Raw genomic sequence first — 18,500 nt, 5'->3', positions numbered from 1 at the left:
GAAAGAAGAGGAGAATGCCTGGAATGTCAAAGAGACAACATGTGCAATGTGTTTCCAGCCTGTCTGCTGGGGGTTGGGGGAGTGGAGATGGGAGCAGGAGGCGGCAAAAGACTCTCGCAACACATATGCCCATGTACACACACAGACACATATACAGTCGAGGAGGCACAGAGAGCTCATTGGCAGAATCAAAGTTGAACTCCAGCTTGATGGACCCAGGAAGTCAACTCTCTTTTTCTTTCTTCTCCCTCTTTCCTCCACTTCTCCGCAACTCCCCAACTCAGCTGCTCTCTCCTTGTTTTCTCTTTCATAACTCCATCCATCTCTCTCTGCCACCCCCACCTTCAGCTTCCGCCCATGCACCCCTCTGAGACCAGCACCAAAAGCACAAGCTGTCCTTTTTCTTTCTTCACTCCGGCCTTCTTCAGTCTCTTTCTTTCTCTCCCCCTCCTCTTCCTATCTCTGGAATGTTTGCCTTCTCTCCCACATCCTCCCTTTCAAGAGCTTAAACCAGAATACCACTAAGGGCCAGGCAACCAAGCCAAGGAGCATTCCTTTTTCAGCATGGAGCTACCCTCCCCCATCTCCTGGCAGCCACTCATTATGGCAGAATGTTTTGCTAGCACAGAGATCACCTTAGGGTTTAGCCAGGTATCTGAGATGATACATCTCACCTTGAAGACTCCGATGACACCTGACCTATTCTGCTATGGAATTCCATCCCAATTCCTTACATGGTCCTCTCCTTCCACCCTGGAAAAGGTGCTCAAAAGTGCATCCATTTATGGAGAGGAGGGAAGATAGAGTGGGCAGGGCTACAGGTTCAATGTCTCAGTCCAGACCGAGATCTTCGCTCCCCCAGGCTAGGTGCAGACTTAGGGAGACTTGGTTACTCTCAATGATGATAGTTGTAAATGGGCACTATGCTTATACACCTGAGCTCTTGGGGAAGCTATTTGGAAATGTTACAATTCCCAGAAACCCCCAGCCAACATGGCCAATGTTGGCTATAGGATTCTGGGCATTAACATCTTTACTAAGCTCTGTTTGTTTCTTTATCAAACAATTAGTTGTTTGGGTTGCAACACACCCTCCAACTGTCCCAATTAGTCCTCTGTCCTCCCATTTCTTCAGCTGCTTTTCACATTCTTCTTATTTGGTTTGCTTATGCAGACCTGTGTCCAAGTAGGAAGTACAAACTATAATGCAAACACATACCGTCCAAAATGTAATAGAGGAAAATGGGGGTACATGTGGCCAAGCAACATCAGAGTGTGGTCAAGGGTGCTGTCAACACAGGCCAGAAAACGCCGGAAGCAACCTGAAGTATTCTGGCCCCAAAGCTGCCCCAACATCCCATTATCTGCACTCTCTGGAAGAATGCTGGGTAGTTGTCTCCACATGTATCCGACAGTGTCACCTGCCTCTGTGGGTTGCTCCCTCCGAGACCAAAAATGAAGTTTCTGGCATTGATCACATGGCTGGGCATTTCATTGTGACCTCAAAGGGAGTGAGTCGCACTGATGACACTGACAGCGGGTGACACAGTGGAACACATTATAAAGAGGTGCCCAGCATTACTCTGGAAGGCTCAGTATCTTCTGGAAAGATCTGGAACAAAAGGACCTTTTCTAAACTCTGTTTCCAAGTAGATAGGCCCTAATGTTGGCAATCCTAAAATAGTTGCACATCTACTGTATTTTTCTCTTTAACTTTTTGTGGAAATGGAAAAACAATGGAAGAAAGAGTAGGAAAACATGGGAAATTGCAAGTAAAAGACAATCCTGCAGTTAAATCCAATGAATGAGGCAGGATGACCACTTCTACAGCAAAACCTTCATCAGGAAACACCCTAGGAATTAGGAACATGAAACAAGGAACCAAATTCAGGCACATGGCTGCCAAGGGCTTGAGAAGATACACTCATTCACCTAACCTCCCACACAACAACTAAACTAGTTTACATCTGAGCTGTGTATATCCTGCTATCTCTTCTGATTCCTGCAAACCAAGGACAATCTTGAATGCACATGACTCATGACTGAGAGCATCAAACCACATTTCCCCCTGTGATCCCATCCATTTCTGATATCTCCATTGCACATCAAAAGTTCTGTCTGCAGCTTACAGGCATAAGGGATAGAAACTTTTTTAAAATCAACTGAAATGCACAGGAACATTGCATTTTACAGTAGGCATCTAGACATGTCATATTTTAATCATGTGTATGTGAAGCACATATTAGATGTCCGTCTACAAAGGACAAGTTTTGAAAATGTGTCTACTGATGTAAAAGATAGATAGCTATATGTTGGGACCAGGCAGCCAGTCCCTTCCTTATGCTCACACGTCAGTAAAGTAAAGGCAGAAGACTTCAATACTCCCAGGAAGAAATGGGGGTCTAGTAGACTTTCTTCTGCTGCTGCTTTTATTAGGATAGAAGTGGCACATCTAACAGTGGCCCCATAGCCAAAAGGCTAACAGCCAGACCCAGAGTGACTTCCCCCTTATCAAAGCTTTCACTTTCCTTCTTTCAGAAATTCCCCTGAATTTCAAGTCCACACGTTCTGTGTATCCAGCCAAGTTTAGCCTGCATAATAATCCTATATTGCATTTACTAAAACATAATTTCCTCTAAACTCAGTGGAAGTTCCCTGATTATACACAACCAGGACTGGACACTTTGCTTCTGAAACACCACTTTTAGGCTGGATTTTGCTGTGGATAAGTCGAGGGTAAAACTTAGGGGCATATAGCAAAGGATCTAAAGGATGAAGCAAATCAAAACATTGTCAAAGAACCTACAAAATTCCAGCAGACATAACTCTTTGTGCTTACTCTTAAGGCTGGATGGATGAGAGTAGAGGGGGCCTGTGCTTCCAGGACAGATTATGCGCTTGCTTTTCACCAGGGGATGGTTCCTGCTTTTAAATAAGAGTTAAGATACAGTACTTACATTGACCGATGGATAAGTGAACTCAAGTTTTTTGAGGTCAATTTTTGACCTAAATTTCTAGACTTATACATGAGTATATACAGTAATTTTCAACTTGGCAAGTGCTGGAAACTGGATCATCCAAGTCCCAGTACAACTAACTGCTGTATAATGCCTGCTGTCTCTATGGTTTTAGGGCAGTAATATTCGATGAACACACAATCTGATCGGCCTCACGTAGCACAAGGGGAGTGTTATCATCTCTCTCAGCCTCAATTGCCCATCAGTCATCACTGGTAAGTGTTTGTGAAGCAAACTGTTCCAAGGCGAGAGTCCTGCATCCTTCCAGATGTTGATGGACTGCAGTTCCCATCAGGTCTAGATGGTAGTTGCAATTGAACAAGATCTGGAGGGCAGCATGAATCTTACCCCTTATTCATACCATGCATTTTATAGTGATGCTGTTGCATAGGTTTGTGGGGATCAGTTAGTGGTTCTTACCTCAGGGCACACCTACTCAGGTAACAAGATGACAGCTGGGTGGTTATCCCATTTCCTCAGGGCCTAAGGGCATGTATCCTTCCAACACCCCTGTGAGGTAGGTTAGCATATAAGATAGTGACTTACTGTCAAGCAGGAATAGAAATTATATCTCCCACCCTTGCAGTTGTTGGACTGCAATTCCCATTGCTCCTCACAATAGTTGTGCTGGCTGTGCATGCTAATTCATGAGCACATATTACTGTATATACTCATATATAAGTCTAGACAGTTTAGTCACAAATTGACCCCAAAAACCTGGGTCGACTTATCCATGGGTCGATGTAAATACTGTACTTTAACTCTTATTTTAAAAAGGAACCATCCCCTGGTGAAAGGCAAGAGCATAATCATCCCTGGAAGCACTGTCCCACTCTATTCTCCCATCCATCCAGCCTTTAGTATGGGCACAAACAGCTATGCCTGCTGGGATTTTTAAAGTTTCTTGGCATTGTTTTCCTTTGTTTCCTCCTTTAGATCCTTTGTTACATGCCCTTAGGTTTTAACCTCGACCTACCCTCAGGTCATACCAAAATCCAGAATTTTGGCCCCCAAACCTGCCCTTGCCTTATAAATGAGGTCGACTTATAGTCGAGTATATACGGTATATGTCTGTCACACTGGGTAGTGTATGGGCCTGAAACAAGCCATGTGCACAGTGTGTACAGCAAAACAACAATCGCGCACACAGAGACACTTCCTTGCACAATTGCGCGCACACACCCATGGCTGGATGATGCATCGCTGCACACTCAGAAAACCGTTCAGAGAGAGAGAGAAGGGGAAAAAACAGCTCCACCCTTCTTCAGGCTGCCTGGAGATAGCGCATGAAGGCCACTTCCTCTTGCCTGACAGGGGCAGGGTGGATCCCTTCTGATCCTCTTTCCACTTGGTCTCTCGAATCCACCATAAAAGGAAAAACAGCAGGCAGGTAGCACTGCCAAACTTAGTCATTCCAAACCAACGGGGCTCCCATCATCTCACTCATTCAGCAGCAATTTCCTCCCAGGACTTCCCCTTTTGAGAACTGGGAGGCGGTGGTTGCAGTTTCCCCTCCTGTCTCCTCCTCTCCTCTCCCAGCAGAGCACCAAGCAAAGCATTTCTCAAATTCCGGGTATACCAATGGCTTAGTCAGCTACGGCAAGAGATATTTACTAGCTGTATGTCACTTCGGCGTCAGGCTGCATTGAAGAATAGACCACCACAGTCTCTCTGGAGGCAGACGGCTTCACCGTTCAGGATTGTCCCAGGCCTGGAGATTTATGGAACAAACCCTGAAACCTAGGAGTGGTCCACAGGGATGTCATTGAGTGCTATGTGTTAAGTACGACCCATAGTTGCTCACATCATGTTTTTCAAACACATTCATAAATACACATAGAGATTTTTTTCTCCTCCTCTTTGGAAATAAAGACAGAAATCTTCCCAGAGCAAGGTGAAAACGAGATATTATTTCTTCTCACCTACTTAGGGAGATAGGATAAAGAACATCTAATGCAGCCCACTTACTTCAAGCTAGAAAGTGGATGCACAGCAGAGTGGAGAGTGAGCCCTGGCACCACAATAAGGAAGGGGGAAGCTAACTATAGGGAGTGATTTGTCAAATTTGCACTTGGGCTCTTGCAAAGAGCGAGGGTGTAGTTTGCTGAGGTGGAGTTGTAGTTTGAAGGGCACATTTTTGCCTCTTGATATTTAATATCCCCCCCCCCTTAGAGTACCCCCTTAGAGTGCCACTATATTGCAAAATACACTGTTATAGGACACACACAAAATACAGCAACAAATGCCACAACCACCAGCAGCCTCCTGACACATTTACTCTGCCTGGTAGAGATCTGTAGACTCAACAGGGAGGAAGCTCCACTTGAGAGGAAGTTTGTTGGAAATAAACACACTTCAGATGGTGCTGCTAAAGAATGCAAACCTATACAACTTTACGGATCAACAAAACACAACAGACCACTGGATGTTTACTGTGTCCAATGGAGCTCTGGTAAAATAATGCATACATACTCAGGCTGTATTTTTGTATTACAAGCCCCAGAATCCTCAGTCAGCCTTCCACTGTCCATGCCACTTACTTGGGAAAGTAACATTTCCAAAGCCTGACACAAGGCAAAAGTAAACAGGCATACATTTTGCTTTCAGTCTGGGGTGCAAGTGTTAAAATGTTTGTTATTTGTGTTGTGTGCCTTCAAGTCAGTTCCAACTTCTGGTAACCCTAAGGCGAACCAATCATGGGGTTTTCTTGCCAAGATTTGTTCAGAGAAAGTTTGCCATTGCCTTCCCCTGAGGCTGAGAGAGTGTGACTTTACCAGTGAGTCTGTTTGGCTGAACAGGGATTTGAACCCTGTTCTCCAGAGCAGTTGTAATTGAAAGCTCAAATCATTACACCATGCTGGCTCTTCTGAACACAGCAAATGTCTTTGTTTATTTATTTAGGTTGTTGTTATTATTAGTGTTCGGTTCATTCATAATTCAACAACAGGAATTAAATCAATTGAAATTTAATGATAATGCGCTAACTAGTTAACTAGTAAAAACCTAATTTGATTTAAGCTGAATAACCACAAAGCAATGGGAGGCTCATAATCTTCAGATCACTTTTGTCACAGCAAATTATGAACAAGCTCCAGGAAGCCAAGGTGGCTAAGAAGATACAAAGTCACTTCCGCAAGGTCACACAGCCGCACAACGAAGGTGTGTGGGTGTGTGGAAGTTACAAGGGCCAGCTCCCTACTGCGAATTTTATCTCCTTATTTGGATCCTTGAACAGCTTAACCTTGGCACTACTCGCCTGGCTGGTAAAATGCCATCCCAGCCAGGGCTTCTCCACAAGCAGACAATGGAAAATGACAATAGCCAGAAGACAAGAGCTTCTGCTGCCACACCTCATTTCCCCCCAACTTTCAAGTCTTCCTTACTGGGATTCATTGGATTGCATTCAATTATAAGTAACAGAGGACTCACTAGTATTGCCCCATGAAGGAGGCCTTGGCCTGCCAGCAACACACTGGAGGTGATGACACAACAGTCAGGGATAACCCATGACACTTTCTTGAAGGAATGCCACACCGGATCTGTCATCTAGGAAACCTGACATCTGAAATGTCATTAGCTGGCAGGAACAAAGTGTGTTGCAACAGGACTGGGATCCAAGGAAGAACCCATTGTTTACGGTGCATAGATTCTCCATCAGTCAGCTCTGCTTCTCGTGGGTAATCCACTATCTGTTGGAAATAATATTTATGTGTATGAATGCGTACACACACACACACACATGCACACACACACACACACCTCAGGAGAAGGCAATGGCAAACCTCTGAACAAATCTTGCTAAGAAAACCCCATGATGGGGTTGCCTTAGTGTCACCATAAGTCAGAAACAACTTGAAGGCATACAACCACCACTACCACCCTAATTTTAAAAGGTCCTTATGGATGATTTTAAAGGGGTAGCCATGTTCAGAGTTTGGAAAAGTTACTTTGGGTTGCCCAAATACCCCAGTCATCGTGGCCAGTAGTTGGAGGATTCTGGAAATTACACTCCCCAAAAGTAATTTTTGCAAACTCTGGCCATGTCTGTCTGTTGCAGTGAAAAGACCTGCTCCATCCAGAAGAAGACCGAAGATAACTAGAATGAGGGAGTGCTGGGTTACAATTCCTGACCAGCATCGGTCCATGACCAGGGCTGAATCATGTTATATTATCTTTACAAATTGTGGCTAAAATCCAACATTCTTTCAGTGTGGAGGAAATATCTACACATGTAAATATGCTACATGAGCACTATGCAACCTATGTGTGGAACAGCAACATTGCACAACAAGCGCCAATGCCCAGGTGCTGTTGCACAATGAACAACATAGAACACAGCAACAATGATTTAAATAGCAATACAATGCCTCTCACCACAGCCAAGAAGACTGTGACCTGGTGACTTGGGAATCTAATGTATAATAAATACTTTAGCTTTAAACCAGATTAAGTATGCCTTCCAACAGAGGACTGTTATCTATAAGCAGGACACATGGCCACTGTATCGGTGCTCATCAAAACCCAAATCAGCAATACAGTGTTAGATGAAGCCGTGATTTGATCCCGCACACAAATTGCCATATTTCTTTTGGTCTGTGCCACAAACCTAATTTTCTCCCATCTTTTTGGGCAAAGGCAGCTATATGATTTCTCCCATTTCCATTTCGCCAGCTGCAGAACAAGAGTCCTAGTTACCTACTTTTGAAACAAGAAACTGCTGAGCAAAATTCCTAGAGAGAGAATCACACCAAGCGTTATTCACCGTCATCATTCATTATTTTTGCCTCTCACGCCTTGACCCGGATTATCCCACAAGGAGGAGCACACACATGCCAGCCTCCTTCCTAGCAATTATATCTTAAAACACAGAAACCAGGTTAGAAGATAGAATTGCAGAGCAGTCAGATCTAGAAAGATGCTTTGATTCCACAGAGGAGGCACATAAATAATTCCAAAATAAGAATCCATTAAAATGAGGGGAAATCGGGCTGTTCACAGAATAAATGGAATGTGTCCATTTGTTTCCGCTGGGTGTTTGGAAGCCAGGACTGGGTGTCCATTTGGACACACAACTATTGTTTTAAAATGCGATCTTTGTCTGAAAGGTGGTCCCATTCAAGTGCAGTTTAAAGATTAAGAATCCTACAAAGGGAAAGCCAGAGGCCCTGAAGTTGTCGATCAATGGTTACCACTTGGATGGGAGACTGGATATACCCTCCAACTGTCTCAATTTGTCAGGAACAGTCCCAATTCATCCTCTATCCTCCTGCTTTTTCGGCTACTTTAAAAATATTCCATTGTCTCTCTGCTCCTCTCACTTTCCCCCTTTGCCCTTGCAATTACTTTGGTTGCTGCAAAAAAGAGAAAAAGTAGTTTATTCTCAATTAACTCAACAAAAAGAGACAAGAGGACGGAGGCCTGCCCTTCCCAGGAGGCTCAGGCAAAAGCAAATGGCTGCAGCCTCTCATACCTTGGTTCTTCTTTCTCACTAATAACCTTTGCCATCTTGAGCACACTCTGAATATGAACATGTGTCCCAGTTTTCATGTGTGAAATGTTGGGCCATATGGAAACAAAGCCCCGCTGGTTACAGACTTCCACACAGTAAAGAGATGTATTGCATTCCTATTGCTATTTATAATAACTAGTTCTAAATTGACATCTAAAGATAAAATTATGTTGTTGGGTGTGTCTTCAAGTCATTTCTGACTCACAGCAACCCTAAGGGGTTTTCTTGGCAAGATTTGTTCAGAGGAGGTTTGCCACTGCCTTTCCCTGAGGCTGAGAGCCTGGGACTTGCCCAAGGTCACCCAGTGGGTGTCATGGCCAAACTGGGAATTAAACCCTGTTCTCCAGAGTCACAGTCCGAGACTCAAACCACTACTCCACACTAGTGTAAAATTAGCTCATGCAAATATAAGCAGATTTGTTTTCCCCTTTGTTCTTGGAGTGTTTTCCTGGCAAGATTTCTTCAGAGGAGGTTTGCCATTGCCTTTCTCTGAGGCTGAGAGAGGGTGACTTGCCCAGGGCTACCCAGTGGGTTTGCATGGCTGAGCTGGGATTCAAACCTGCATCTCCCAACCCCCTAAGTCCAGCACTCAAACCACAACACTTGACTTGTTTATTCTTGTTGGCAATGTGTAAGTGACCATGCTAGTTAAAAGTAACTTTTATAACCTTCAGGCCTTGTGCTCCAGATTGTGACTGACATAATCCCCTTACAGCCATGGCAGCTGTGGCAGATGGGGGGTGGCAGACACCCACCATCTGCGCTGTAATAGCCAAGCAGGTTTCCCTAGACAGGGCTTGTTCTTGATGATCGCTTGGCAATTAGCCATCCCATGGGCTGAACGGGGCTCTAATTTCCTCAGAGACCGGAGGGGCCCAGTTCTTCCCTTCGCCACATGGGTTTTTTGAAATCGGCTCTTTTTTGGTCACTTCTGGCCAGCCCATCTGCTTAGTAAACTGAGGCCTAGCTTTCCGGTGAGCACTTTCCGAAGTACAGCAAACGCTTGGTGGGAATCGGCTAAGGTCATTTTGAATTCTGATCCTGTCCTCTGGGATATTAGTTATCCCTCCTAAGTTGGTGTCATCTGCAAATTTGATAAGCATGCCCTCCATTCCATTATCCAAGTCACTGATGAAGATGTTCAATAGCACTAGGCCCAGGACAGAACCCTGTGATGCCCTGATAGTCGCTTCTCTCCAAAAATAATGGTGATTGACACATATTTATTTACTTCTAAATAAATCGATTCAGCCCAAAAAACACCCCATTTTACCCAAGTCTTTTTGACGTGGGTTAAATGGGCAAAAACCACGCTCCCCCCTTTCCAAACCGCTTCAGCAACTTGAATTAAGTGGGAACCATGGGGATTTAAACCAGATCATTTCCAATCATGATCCAGTTTAAACCATAGTGGGAACAAGGCCAGGAAAGTTACAGAAACGTAGGTCTCCCTTATGCATTCATAACTGCTCAACAAGATGCCAGCCAATGTCTTTAAAAATACCATGAGAAAGGGTAGGATATGCAGGAGGAGGAGATCTTTCTACCATGTCCCAAACAATTTCATACACTGGAGTCTCGGATGCCAGTTTTATATCACTCCATGAGAATAAAGTGCCGCAAGTACTTGGTGCACAGAGGTGTTTAAGCCAAAGCAAGGGATCAATGGCTTGCCATGCGCCAACATAGCCGTGCCAGCTGCTCGAGAAGGAAACTGCAGAAAGGATGGCCATTTGTTGGCTCGCAGCCTACCTTTGGACGACACAGCTGTAAAAACACTGCGCATGCAACTCAGCAGACGCCGTGCACAAGGCAACACTCCCTCAGGCAACCTGCCAGCTCCTACCTCATGACACACAGCAACCAGAATGAGTCAGAAAGAGAACCCGGGCCTGCTCCATTGCCAAGGCCTGGAGGCGAGGAAGGAAGCTGAAATAAACCAGGTCAAGTTTGGGTGCCTTGGCAACATAGGGAGAAGGATGATGGTAGCCCCACCCTGTCGGGGGGTAACCCCCACACAAATGTATACAAGAGGCTGGCATAAAACAGATGTCGGCGAGGTTTGCCCAATCCTACGTAAAGTGCTGTGTTTCACAAGTCAGGTTTGTACCTGGGAATACAGCCGCTGGCAGAGGTGAGCCAAAAGACGCTGAAGCAGCACTTTCTACCCCACAGTTCTTTGTTGATGAAGTAGTTAGTCACAGGAACACGAAATATCTTTTCACACAATTCCTCCCTCGATTTCCGGTCCCTTTGGGATTCCTGGGATGAGGATGTGAAAGAGAAAAGAAATTCCGTTCTCTCAAAACAATGTTTGCCGTCACACTCAAAAGTCCTTGACTCTGTGTTGCAGCATCTTCCTAAAGAGCAAAGGATTCTCAGGACTAGATTCTTGGGTGGATTAGAGCTGCTCAGCCATTATGGTTATTGGTTCCTTCCTAGACAGGAAAACCTATCAAAGATTTCCTGTTTGGGTTGGGACTTCGCCTGGGAAGGACCGAATGTGTTCCTAGCTTTGTCCCTTGACTCCTTGGTGGCCACTTACACATCACTAATAAAAGAGGATACTGGTTTGCATCAAATGGAACATGGTAATTTATACCTAGAGACACAAAATTGGAAATGGTTTCTGCAGTTTAAACAGAATTAGGATGGATCTCATCTGAGTAGGGAAGACTGTGACCAGGTGACCCATTTTGCTTGCTCAGTCTGCATCCCAGGAATTTCGTGGCCCTTGGGGTATTCCTCTTTTCCTACTGATTTTTACCTTAAGTATTATTCTCTTTTCTAGTGAGTCCTGTCTTCTCATAATATGGCCAAAGTGTGACAGTCACAGTTTAGTCATCTTGGCTTCTAGGGAGAGTTCAGGTTTGATTTGCTCTAGGACTCATTTATTTGTCTTTTTAGCAGTCCACAGTATCTTGTGGTTTTAAGCCTCCTGTTTCCTCCCGCCTCTCCCTTCCACCTTTTTTTTCTTTACACACACCCACACTTTGTTAAAGAGAGAAAAATACAATGGTTTCACAACACCTTTGGGTTAGTAGTACTAGGAGTTACACAGCTAGAAAAATCTTTCATGGTGCCATTCTCAGTTCATATTTCCCACCTTCAGTCTCCATTTTATGTGCTGCTGTTTTTAAGAGGGACTAAAATCAACTACATTCTGAATTATTTTGCCAGGTCTGGTAGCCTGCAGCCTCCAGATGTTGAAGAATGACTACTCCCACCATCCGTCACCACTGACTAGTCCAGTGAGAAAAGATGGGAACTGGAGTCCAACTACATCTGGAGGGCCACACAGTCCCCAGCCCTTTACTGCCTGGATCTCAAGGCAGAGGTGTCTTCCTAATTTCCCTAGTAGCCAGCTTAATGCCGGGAAGCATTAGATTCCATATTCTCTTCTAGAATTTTGAATGTGGCCATGTGGGATTTTAAGGGCTTGTCATCCAAGACAAGAACGTATTCTCCTGTTCTGACATATTCTATACACCAGGCTCTGGAATGGATTTTAAAATAAAAGAAGACCCTCCCCACTTTCCCATGGGTCATTTGAGCTGAAACGGGCTTGGCGTCCTTTTACGATTTAAGGTTTTGGTTTTTTTCCTGGGCAGGCTCAACTGGAGCAAAGTAGCTTTGGAGAACAAATGGATCAGTTTTTGTTCCATGCTCAGACAAGAGCAGAAGCCAGCAGCTCTTCCCAAAATGACTCTTTGCTGCCCTCATTCTCAGCTACGGCCACTGCTTGGAATGGCACTGATACATCTGCCTCAGGGAACACATGGCTGGTCTAACCACTGGAGAAGCTAGGCACAGTTAAATTCCAGTTCTTGGATCCTGAAACTTTCTTGGGCAGAGTAACAGCTGCCTCATTTGGCAGACCTCAGATAAAGCAATTGCTTTGGATTCAGCTGACAAACGCTAACCCCACATCCTCACACTTTACACAGGGTCATGCAAAATGGCCCTTGGACTCTTCCATAGTCTGACACAAGCAAAAAGTTGGCTTGATTAAATGTATATGAACCACATCTCAGGGCCTGGAGTCTCTTCTCTGGTCCTCAGGGTAAGGAGGGATAGAATCTGAGGGTGAGAGCGCTGCTTTGAAAAATTATAACTGCAAAGATTAAATGTCCTAAGGGTGATTGGTTTTTAGTGACTCATTCTCTGCAATGCTAGAAATTAGGGGACTGAAGGAAAATGTCATGTAGGGACACAGAACCCATTTGTAAGTCATGGGGGTAGGACCCATGTGCCTATGTGCAATGCCTTTATTCCCACCTTTCACCATAGCTACACTTCTGCATCCTCCTCCTTCCATCTCCTTCCTCTTCCTCTCTACTGTTTTTGCATCTTCCTTACATACATCCTCATGGTACCTCTATTTCCTGTGGCTGCATCTACACTGCAGAGTTAATGCAACTTGACATGGGTTCAAGTGCCACGGCTCAATGCTATGGAACTGTGGGATTTGTAGTACTGTGAGATATTTAGACTTCTCTGTCAGACAGCACTCATGCCATAACAAACTACAAATCCCGGGATTTCGTTAAGATGGAGTCATGACAGTTAAAGAGGTGTCAAACTGCCTTAATTCTGCCGTGTGGCAGCGGCCTCTGTCAGTATCTCAGCCAATGGCAGCCAAGGACTTGCCTTCCCCTTCAGTGACACAAAGGGAGTTGCATCCAATGGTTTCATCATCAGGTTAGCCTTGAGTTCATCATAACTGTAAAGGGCAAGAAAGTCTCTGCCAAAAATATTAGAGCGATTTCCTGGGAACAAGACTGAGACGAGCGGCTCGTTCTGTAGAAGCCTTTGCAGCTGCTGCACCAGATGGAGCTGATCAGGGCGCTGAGTCAACACCAAATTGTGTGGCTTGGTTTGTTGTTGGTTTTTAAAGTCCCAACAGTTGTGATGGAGCTTCAAGTGGAAGGGGTCACACCCAGGGAAAAGATCTGTGGGTCCCGCTCTAAGACAAAAACGGAAGGCACATCAAAGGAGACCAAAGGAAAGGTTTATATAGCCATCAGTATGGGTTTGAGTTGCCATGAGAAGACTGGTTTATTTGCTGAGGTTTGATCATTTGTGAATAGTGTGGGGGACAGGCAACTACAGTGGGACCTTGTTATCCGCTGGGGTTTGGTTCCAGGATCTCCCCGTGGATAACAAAATCCGGGGATGCTCAAGTCCCATTAAATATAATGGCAGAGCAAAAGGCTCTCCTTTATATAAAATAGAAAATCAAGGCTTGCTATTTGGAATTTATGCTTCTTTTGAATATTTTCAAGCTGTGGATGCTTGAATCCGTCAGTAAAAAATCAGTGGATAAGGAGAGCCGACTGTATCTTAGTGGAAGGGCGAACTTTGGCTTGCTTCAGCAGAGTTCTTCTGTAACCTATTGATCTACCTACCTACCTACCTACCTACCTACCTACATCTATCTATCTATCTATCTATCTATCTATCTATCTATCTACTTACCTACCTTTCTTCCCCTCTCTTTTTATCCTGATGAGTTTATGGCACACATGGAGTCCTATTACTAGATGGCAGCATTGAGTCACAAACACACACAAGAAACTGCCATTGCAACAGAGGAAAAGATATTTCGATTCCCGTCACCAGGACTTCAGCGAGGCAAAAAATTATCATTCCTGGGCCCAAGTTGATGGACCCCAGATGACCCATGGGTAGAATCTGTTGGAACTTGTTGAAGCTTTTGTAGCTAGTGCGCACGCTGTGGGGATGGCAAAATTTGGACAGAGGCCGTCTCCCACCAGAGCAATGCAGAGATTATTTTTATGAGATAGTAATATGCGTGCCTGTGGCTGCAATCCAACATGCCCTCAGTGTAGCATAAATATCCACAAGCAGAGATGTGCTACACCAACGTTATGCAGAACAGCAACAATGCACAACGCATGCCAATGAGGTATTATTGTGAAATGTGTAGTGCACAACTGCAGTCTACACTATGAAACCACAATGTGCAATGCACAACATAGCTGTGTGTACAACTCTGCTTCCACTGCGGTCAGCAGAATACATCTATTTCACTGTGGCTAATAATTTAACCTGATAATATATTTTAGTAGTCATGACAGCTATATATCAGTGCCTTTACATATGGGAGGGCACTATTTGGGTGGCATTGTGATCACAGCCTTCTTGTGGGTTTCCCAGAGGCCTCTAATGGGTAGGGATGTAAATCATTGTAAATTTCATTCTTGCAAGCAAGAACAAACAATTTTAACATTTTCCTTCTCACTGCAAAAACACCTTCAAAAACTGCACTTTTCGGGCTCTTCACATTTAGGAATTACATTAAACTATGTGTTTGCGGGGGGGGGGGGGTGGCACAGAAAACATCTGCCTAGAAAACATTATTTCTGTCCAGAAAACAAGTTTACTGCTCAAAACATAGCATTTTCTGTGTAAAGTGCCATTTAATGCTGTTTTCTGAGCACAAAATCCCATCAAATGCATTTTCCCATCGGATAAATAAATTGGGCAGTTTCATCATGTGCATGTCCACGAGAGGATTCCTGTTACATTACTACATAGCAGAACCAGCAAAGTGACCATTGTGCAATGGGACCAATGCTCAACAGGACTGATGCAAGACTGATGGCCTGAGAAGCAGAAGGGATTTATTGCAGAAAGGCAGTAATGGAATAGCAGCAAGAATGAGAGCCTATTGACAGATTTTGCCCATCGATGAAAAGGTGCACCGCAGTAACCAATGGAATGCAAGGCAGCAGCAGGACAGACACAACATTGTGTGGTAAGTACCAGCCAAAGATGCTTTTATCCTGTTAAAACCCTGCTTTTCATATGATAAAGTCCTTAGTCTGCTTTCCCTGAAGACTGGGTCGCAGAATTCAGTTAGTGGGAGGAGAACGTTTAAAATTCTGAATCTGAATTGAATCTGGAATATGTCTTCACCTCTTTGTTAGCTTTTGATGGCATCTCCCAGAATATAATAAGCATTGGTTTCCACTCCCTCTCCAGGCTGTAGCAACAATACAAAGGGGGCCTCTCAGGCTGGTATTGGATTTCCCCGTCTTCTCCACATTCTTCCCATCTCTGGGGGCCTCCTTCCCTCCCTTCTCCTCCCCTCCGTCCATGGTCTCCAGCAGCTGTATTTGGTTACGCACCACAGTGTGAATTAATCTCAGCCACTCTGATTCCCTTTTTCCCATCCCAGGTAAACCACTGCTTTCTCTTTTGCCTCACTTTTATTTTCACTCACAGATTCTTTTTTTAATTAGGGTAAGTTGCTAGAGTTTTGAAGGGTCTTCCCTCCAGCCTACATTCCCTTCAACGTTTCACGGATGAAAAACGTTCCAGTGCCGCATCAAACTACAAATCGCAGGATCCCATAGTATAGTGCCATGGCAGTTAAATTGGTATCAAAGTGCTACAACTGTGTAGTGTGCCAGACCAGCAGCATCAAATGACATAGTAGTCGTTATAAGGAAGATTTAGCAGCCAGTCCTGCTGGCTTTTGGATGCCCTGAGGAACAAGATGCTTTGGTTTGCATCAAGTCAGTTCTTCTGCGAAATGACAGAAGGCTATTTGTGTGTGTATGAGCTTTTTGGTCACCCATCGATTTATGTTAACCTCATAAATGCTTTATTAGGCAAGGAATACTCAGAGGTGGTTTCCCATTGCTTGCCTCTGAATATAGCCTACAGGGCCTGACATACCTTGGATGGGGGCTGCCAAGGAATAACTGGTGCTGTAGGCTGTATTTCAGGGGAAGTCTAGGCAAACCACCTTTGAATGCTGCTCCTCCCTTCCTTTTTTCACACTCAGTAGTTTTCTCTCCAAATTCATCGTCTTGTAAACATGCGTTCCAATCTCTTTTTCGACAACACAATAAATGTGGTTGCAACAAAAGTGGTGGATTCTGCATGCTTTTCACCTTTTTGGGAAGGCCACAGACATATCGAGCAGGGACATAGCCAGGATTTTAGGAAGGGGGGGTTCCAGACTAAGTGCCACCATTATAATGGGGCTTGGGCGCGGTGGCGTAGCAGCACGCACCATTCATTTTTCTAATGGAAGGGGGGATCCGGACCCCAAGAACCCCCCCTTGGCTATGGCCCTGTATCGAGGGTGTTTCTTTCCCCCGTTGCTGCTCCAGTTGCCCTTGAACTGCTCCAGATAATGGATGCCACATGCAATGAGCATGGCAGGCAAGGAGGATTGCATGAGACAAGCAGCAAAGAGGAGCTTGGCCGAGCATGAAATCAGATGGAGGGGTTCTGGGGTGGGAGAAGGAAGAGAAAAGGGTGAGGGAGAGCTGCCGGTTTTCCATGGGGAGTTGCTTCTTCTAACATGCCTTCCTGTGTATGGGTCCAGGTTACCTACAGGGTTGCCTCCTCCTATATAATCCACCCCATACATTCAGATCATATGGGAGACACTTATTCCAGCCAACCAGGACTAGACTGGTAACTGTCACCCAGAGGACTTTTTCCTTCAGCTCCCCTACTAGTAACCAGTAGAAGTGGGGAGATGAGAGGAAGAAGAGCATATAAGCCAACAGGCAAGGAGAAGATGAACCAAAAGGCTGGTCTTCAAACTGACAAATGTTCTCCTTTCACTAGGAACAACAAAGCATCCTCCAGCTGGAACCAGAGATAACAGAGAGCAAGTGACTGCAGAGAAGAAGCCAGGCTGAATTGGAACAAAGTGGGTAAATAGTTGGGAGGGGATGAAGTCTCTGGATCCTTTCAGGAGCTGCCTGAGTTCGGACAAGGGGACTCCCATATATCATGGAAACGGGCCTCGGATTGTCCCAGACATGGACCCATTTCATGACATGTGGAGTCAGGAGAACAGGACAAAGCTAGGAAAAGGACTGGCTTCTGAGATGAACATTGTGGGGGTCCATTTTCTCTTTCACTAGAATTCTGTAGCTGTTGTTGACTATTTCGATGATGATGATGATGATGATGATGATGATGATGATGATGATATGTCATTTTATCTATTTGTATCCCACCTTTCTCCCAAAATTGGGAGTCAAGGTAGTGTACAATATGAAAAGAACAATGCAGTCAACCCTCCGTATCCACAGATTCTTTATCCATGGATTCAACCATCCACAGCTTTAAAATATTAAAAATATTCTGTAAGGGACATCATTTTACTGTGCCATTGTATTTAATGGGACTTGAGCATCCATGGATTTTGGTATCCACAGGGGGTCCTGGAACCAAACCCCAGCGGATAACAAGGACCCACTGTGGACATTGAAATGAAATTAAATGAAAGACAGGATTAAACGGGTTCAGATCTACACTGAACAAAATGCAATTTAAAAGATTTCTAAAATTAAAAATGGCTAAGTCTAGAACTTTCTGTATTAAAATCCTGTCGAAATAAAAAATGGCTTTGCTTGTCGATGGAAAGACAGCCCTGCTCTGTTCATTTTGCTTGTACAGCCACCACCGAGAAACGCAGATGAATGGAGCATTGTTTGAAAGAATGCTGCATTTTGTGCTCCTGTACACTTGCTTTTCAAGACGAAGGCAAACAGTGAGCATCTTTCCTACCACAGTCCCTCTGCACTAGTGGTAACTAGGACTAATCTCTCTCTTCTTCTTCCTTTCTATTCCTGTTCAGCTTCTGAGTTAAGAAAACGCTGCTGGCACAGCAGATGACAGCAAATGCCCCGGTGTCATTTTGATCAACAGTTTGGAAGGATGGCAGGTGTAGCCCAAAACATCTGGAGGGCAGCAGGCTGAGGAAAGTAAGCACAGATCTCTAGGGAGATAGGGTTCAATATCCCCCCCCCTCCAGCCATGAAACCCATTGGGTGACATTTGGCAAGTCACATGCTCTCACCCTCAGAGGAAGGCAATGGCAAACCCCCTCTGAACAAATCTCGCCAAGAAAACCACATGATAGGTTCCTCTTATAGTCACCATAAGTTGAAAACTGATCTGCCATGCCTCTGTCCCTTG

General features: G+C 44.7%; 1 protein-coding gene across 4 annotated transcripts in view; it reads left to right on the top strand.

Annotated features, from left to right (window-relative positions):
* Positions 1-18,500, top strand: part of FSCN1 (fascin actin-bundling protein 1) — a 77,609-nt gene that overhangs the window by 24,961 nt on the left and 34,148 nt on the right. For 2 of the 4 annotated variants that reach the window (XM_089540837.1, XM_089540836.1), the window contains exon 2: positions 3,132-3,231. The exons of 1 other annotated variant lie outside the window; for it this stretch is intronic. In XM_089540837.1, coding sequence (XP_089396963.1) covers positions 3,146-3,231 — 86 coding nt within the window. In that variant the 5' untranslated portion in view covers positions 3,132-3,145. Of the gene's footprint in view, positions 1-3,131; positions 3,232-17,138; positions 17,224-18,159; positions 18,287-18,500 lie in introns of all 4 variants that reach the window. One more of the 4 variants, XM_089540839.1, reaches the window with a different exon arrangement.

This window comes from Sceloporus occidentalis, unplaced genomic scaffold (assembly GCF_023333645.1).
Source record: "Sceloporus occidentalis isolate IW3139 unplaced genomic scaffold, rSceOcc1.0.p SCAF_10, whole genome shotgun sequence".
NCBI classification, from domain to species: domain Eukaryota; kingdom Metazoa; phylum Chordata; class Lepidosauria; order Squamata; family Phrynosomatidae; genus Sceloporus; species Sceloporus occidentalis.
This window is presented reverse-complemented; position numbering and strand designations above follow the sequence as displayed.